This window comes from Hyperolius riggenbachi, chromosome 3, assembly GCF_040937935.1.
Source record: "Hyperolius riggenbachi isolate aHypRig1 chromosome 3, aHypRig1.pri, whole genome shotgun sequence".
Lineage (NCBI taxonomy): Eukaryota > Metazoa > Chordata > Amphibia > Anura > Hyperoliidae > Hyperolius > Hyperolius riggenbachi.
The window spans coordinates 55,407,953-55,413,397 of record NC_090648.1 but is presented as its reverse complement, the minus strand read 5'-3'; the positions used below and the strand labels follow the sequence as shown (position 1 = coordinate 55,413,397).

General features: G+C 42.9%; 1 protein-coding gene across 1 annotated transcript; it reads right to left on the bottom strand.

Annotated features, from left to right (window-relative positions):
• Positions 1–264: 264 nt before the first annotated feature.
• LOC137562103 (zinc finger protein 502-like) lies at positions 265–1,074 on the bottom strand. Its single transcript, XM_068273440.1, has one exon. The coding sequence runs from the start codon at positions 1,072–1,074 to the stop codon at positions 265–267; it is 810 nt and encodes a 269-aa protein (XP_068129541.1).
• Between the last annotated feature and the right edge of the window lie 4,371 nt (positions 1,075–5,445).

Genomic DNA, 5,445 nt, shown 5'->3' with positions numbered 1-5,445 from the left:
CAATCAGACCCGGTGAATGGCTAAGTTGCATCAGTCGGGGTCTTCTGCACACGCGCAAATCTTCTTTTTTGGCGTCTCTGGTACTGTTTAAGATCATATTCACACAGGTTGGGATTTGTTTGTGTATTGGAACATTTTAGAAACAGAATAAAGTCAATAAGTTTATATTCATTTCTCTGAAACAACAATTGCAATAATTTAAGAACAATGATCCAGGTATGACTAAGCTGGTGGTCGCTTTGGAAACTGATCTCACCCCCTAGTCTAAACACGACATGAATCTTCAGCATCTTTGCTTATTAGCTTTAGACATCGTTTCCGGTGCTGTTCGAGTCCTTTCCTCACAGCAAAGGCTTTGCCACATGCATGACAGATGTATGGCTTCTCACCCGTATGGATCTTCTGGTGCTGTGTAAGGTTCGTCTTTTGATTGAAATCTTTGCCACATTCTAAACATCGGAATGGCCTCTCTCCTGTATGAATCTTCATGTGTTGGATAAGATTGGACTTGGTTTGGAGGCATTTGCCACATTCCGTGCACCTATGGACCTTCACTCCTGTGTGGCGTCTCCAGTGTCTATTAAGATTGGACTGTCTCTTGAAGCAAATCCCACATATGATACAGCTGAGGGTCTTCTCCTCTGAATGAGTGCTGAGATGTTGAATGAGATGGGCGTGATGCTTGAAGCACATGTCACAGGCGGTGCACTGAAATGGCCTCTCTCCTGTGTGAGTCCTCTGGTGCTGCAAAAGATGACTCTTGCGCAAGAAACATTTCTCGCAATCGGGACATTTGAAGGACTTGTTGTGTGTGTGAATCTTCTCGTGTCTGGTGAATGCAGTCTGCGTTCTGAAGCTTTGGCCACATTCCTGACAGAGAAACGGCTTCTCTCCTGTGTGAATCCTCTTGTGTGTGACCAGCAGTCCCCGTTTTGAGAATTCTTTGCCACATTCTGGACAACTGTATGGCTTTGCTCCTTTATGGGCCATCTGATGAATTTCCAGCTGTGACTTTAAAGGAAAACTCTCTGCACACTCGGGACACGAATAGGACTTGTCGCCTTTGTTAGCCATGGTTTGGAGATGAAGATCTTAGGTGTGACAGTCAGCAATGGCACATCAATCCACCTGTATAGAAATGTAACAAATTATTTTGAATCGGTCATATTAGGAAGTAGGTTTTCAAACAATTCTTTCTACGAGAGAGAGAACTGGTGGCAAAGAGACAAACCTGGTACACACTTTAACTTATGAATGGCCAGACAATCACTGACCAATTTTACCCCCGCCATGTAGTTTGAGGGTTTACCCAGGGTAACAATAGACCCTGCAAGGGATGCAGCCACAGGGGGGCCCAGAAGCCACAGGGGGCCCCATGCGGTGGGGGAGAAGATTATTTTCCCTGTCCTGAGAAATAGACAACTAAGGGCACAGAGACAAAAAAAAACAAAAAACACCTTTCTACTGTCTGCACAATTGTTCCAAATGACTGCATCTGCTCAGCCACTGATAAGGAATCATACAAAGTTTTGTAGACAATGCCTATTCAGTGTTAAGCAGGGTCTTGTGTACAGTGCCCAGCCCCCAACTTCTCTACCCCACCAAAAGTGCTGTTTACTGTATTGATGCTGGAGGAGTCTGCAGAGCCAGTTCTGCTCTATTAGGACAGAGTAAGTGTAATAAGCTGAGGCTGGGAGGACACTCATCTGTCCGTTTTCTGCATACCATGTGTGTCTGTATGTGTGAAAACATGCACCTTTTATCACAGAAGCTAATGTAATTGATAGAGAAAATGCCTGCAGTGCTTCACTGGTGTGTTTTTATCTGCATGGGGAAAGGGAAAAATACATTCAAGTGTACACTAGCCAGTTGAATAACATTGGTTCTTGGTTTACCTATGGAGAAAGCGAGGGGGGCCCTATCCAAAGTTTCACAGGGGGGCCCAGTGATTTATAGTTACGCCCCTGGTTACCTACACAATCTGCTCATAGTATTCAATATCTGTTGACCTTATGCTCAATGAAGGTGATAAAATTGATCAGTGGTTGGGCAATAATAATTGAGCGTATGTGCCAGGCTTTAAGCCTTGTACACACTATCAATTATAATTGGCCAATGATTGGTTAATTTTACCACCTCCATGTAGTATGGGAGCTTACGTGCACAAGGGAGGGGGGGGGGGGGGGGGAATTGTATGATTATAGATTAAGCCCTGCCTCAAAATGAAGTCTAACCCCCCTACTAAGCCATGGGTTTTCTATCATCTGCTTCTGCTGTAGTGTGTGTATTTCTTCCCCCTTTTTTTTGGGGGGGGGGGGGGTGACATGGAAAGCCTGGATGTTTACCAGGCTTTACACACTTTACACTATGATTGGCCAATTACAGCCCAATTAAGATGATAGCTTTACATGCTAGCTGGGGATGATTAATAAGATGCAAATATTAACGAGTTCATGTTGGATTATGTAAATTTGTATGCATATTATTGCAGTTTGAAAATGGACCAATCAAGTACCGCCATGGTTTACATTGATTAGTCCATTGTCAAGCAGCTGCATAAATTTGCATACAGATCTACATAATCCTGCATGAACTCAAAAATATTTGATTCTCATTGATCATCCCTAATGCTAGACGTTAAGATTTGCTTCTCTAAAAAATAATATAAGACTAGGTAGACTAAGGCCTCTTTTCCTGGCAGTGAAATGCCTCTCAAACTCTTACAACTGCTCACTGCTGCCTGGTAACTGCTTGTCGCTGCTTGGTAACTGCTCACTGCTGCCTGGCAACTGCTTGCTGAGCACACTGCTCAACAGTTCGTGGAAAAGAGGCCTAAATCTTGCAACTTCTATGTGCATAAAAGAAAGGGTTAGTGCTCAGATATAAAAGTGCCCATTAATGGTGCAATTTTTCCTTCAGATCTTTCGATGCAATTTGAATTATTGAAACTAATCAGATGGCAATTATTGATTGTTACCATGAACAGAATGATTAAGGCCTCTTTTCCATGGACTTTTGATAGGCAGTGAAATGCCTTTGAAACTCACAACTGCTCACTGCTGCCTGGTAACTGCTCACTGCTGTCTGATAACTGCTTGCTGAGCACACAGCTCAACTGTCACAAGCAGTTGAGCTGTGTGCTCAGCAAGCAGTTGCCTGACAGCAGTGAGTAGTTGCCAGGCAGCAGCAAGCAGTTGTGAGAGTTTGAGAGGCATTTCACTGCTTATCAACTGCCCCTGGAAAAGAGGCATTAAAAAGGTCACAAAAATCCCATTGAAAGGTTGAATCGAAAAATGGTATTGTTAATAGGCACCATTAGCCCGATACATACAGTACATGCAATTTTGATTGACTGTGAACAAATTGTTTAGGTAAGTAATCTTACTAAATGGAAGGGGTAAAAAAATTGGCCAATCAAAATTAGATGAAGGTTCTAGGCTTTAAATAACACCCATACAATAGGAATAAAGCAGAGTGGGTGATCACATGCAGGACAGTCCTTTACCCTCTGCACATGCTTGTCTGGTACTTTCACACTTATAGGCCTCTATTCATAAAGCATTCCCGCATGTGGTAATGCTCAAAACAGCTGACTTTCCTGACCATTTAGCAAAGTGTTCATTCATAAAAGCTGTTTCTGCATGAAAAGCTACAATTCCTGAGCAGTGCGGGAAATTACCGCCTTGTACGGAGATTATCAACACGTCACTGAAAGTTAATTCATAAAGATTAGAGCAGGTGGAATGTGAGAGGAGAAACCCGGCTGTTTAGATATTTTGATGAGCCAGCGGATAACAGCAAAGCTAATGGAGAGACAGACCTCCCAGGCAGCTGCAGTGAGAACAGAACAAAAAATGCATCCCGGAATACCAAGGCTATGTTTTTTAACCCCTTGGGTACCTGTGTTGAAATATATTTCACACCAGAAAGCCTGCTTGTGTAACATTTCTTGAAGTTCTTCTAAGCTGTGGCAATTAAATAGATTGGCTATCATTCATAAAAGTGTGGTCAGTAACAAAAATCCGTGTGGGAGAATACCACTTTCGGTAGTTTAGACTTCTGGGTGGTCATTCATAAAAATGTTGCCAGTTGCGATACAAGTGCGGAGATTTCCAGAAAAAGGCTGGCGGTAGGCTGGCGGTAAGTTTGCGGAAACAGAGAATCTGCCTGAGTCCCTCCGTGCGCTGCTTTCTCTGCTGCTGCTTGGGAGGTCTGTCTCCATTCACTTGTATGTATTCCGCATGCTTATCGCTACTTCCTAGGGAGCCGTAATCCCCTGTCCGCAGGCCCAGATTTCTGGGAAGGTCACAGAGGCCATGGCCTAGGGCGATAAAAATTAGCAGGGCGCAGGACTTGGGGAGATAAGAGGTCACATGTCAAAGTAAATCACCTCTCCTGCTTTGCTCTGGTCTGCCTAAATTCCAGAGATCCCTGCATCTCTCTTACTTGTGCAAAGTGTGTGTTATGGCAGTCAGCATCTGCTGTCACCTGTGTGATGAGAGGGGACAAACAATCTGCTGTGAGAAGAAAAATATATGGTCTCAAGTAGCAGAACTCTTGAGTTCCGATTAGTTTTTTTCATGCAGCACGCATTCACGGGCAGAGATTAGCAGCTCTCCCCCTCCCTGACTGATGATAGTTTATTACTAGTAGGTCAGTGCTGTTAAAGACCTCAGATCTGTTGAATTTATGGCTTTTTTTTTCCTCCTAGAGAATGACAACAACATTCTTTCTGCTACAGTTTAACTCTTTCCTGGCTTGTTTTTGTCAGCAAAGTACTGTGTTGACCATCAGTGAAAGCAGGATGTTTTGAAACAGAATGACAACTGTGTTACATTTATTTATATTTACAAATCAATGCATCTCCTGCTGATTGTATATATAGCTGTGTGCCTAACATCTTGTATACAGTAACACAGTCTTAAGACAAACCAAAGGCTCACTGTTTTTCTTTTGATTAGCCAATAAAAAGTGTTATTTTGTTACAAAACTTCCTGCTGACTGATTTTAAAATCTGTCTTAAGTGCTAAATTGTCACTGTGTAAAGTACACCTGAGCTTATGCTGGGTACACACAATGCAATTTTCTGACAGCTTTAATGTCAGATCGACTATTTCCAACATGTCCGATCCGCTTTCCAATCAATTTTCTGAATGATTTTTCATAGAAGTGAACAGCAAATTGATCGAAAAATTGAAATTAGATCAGACATGATGGAAATATTCGACCTGACAGTAAATCTGTCAGAACATTGCATCATGTGTACCTAGCATTACACTACATCTATGCCAGTGTGTGTAGTGTCGGATCCTACTTACCTGTTCTCTGGTTTGGATGGGCTTCTCTGCATTGTGCTACACTGCCCCCTATTTGTGCCTCTGACGGCAGCAAGTAGCACAGAGGACAAAGAAGCAGCGCTGTCCACTGGGGCTCCTTGTGATTTTG

Excerpts from the sequence above, each read along its gene's own strand:
- LOC137562103 (XM_068273440.1), bottom strand. The coding sequence starts at position 1,074 with ATGGCTAACAAAGGCGACAAGTCCTATTCGTGTCCCGAGTGTGCAGAG.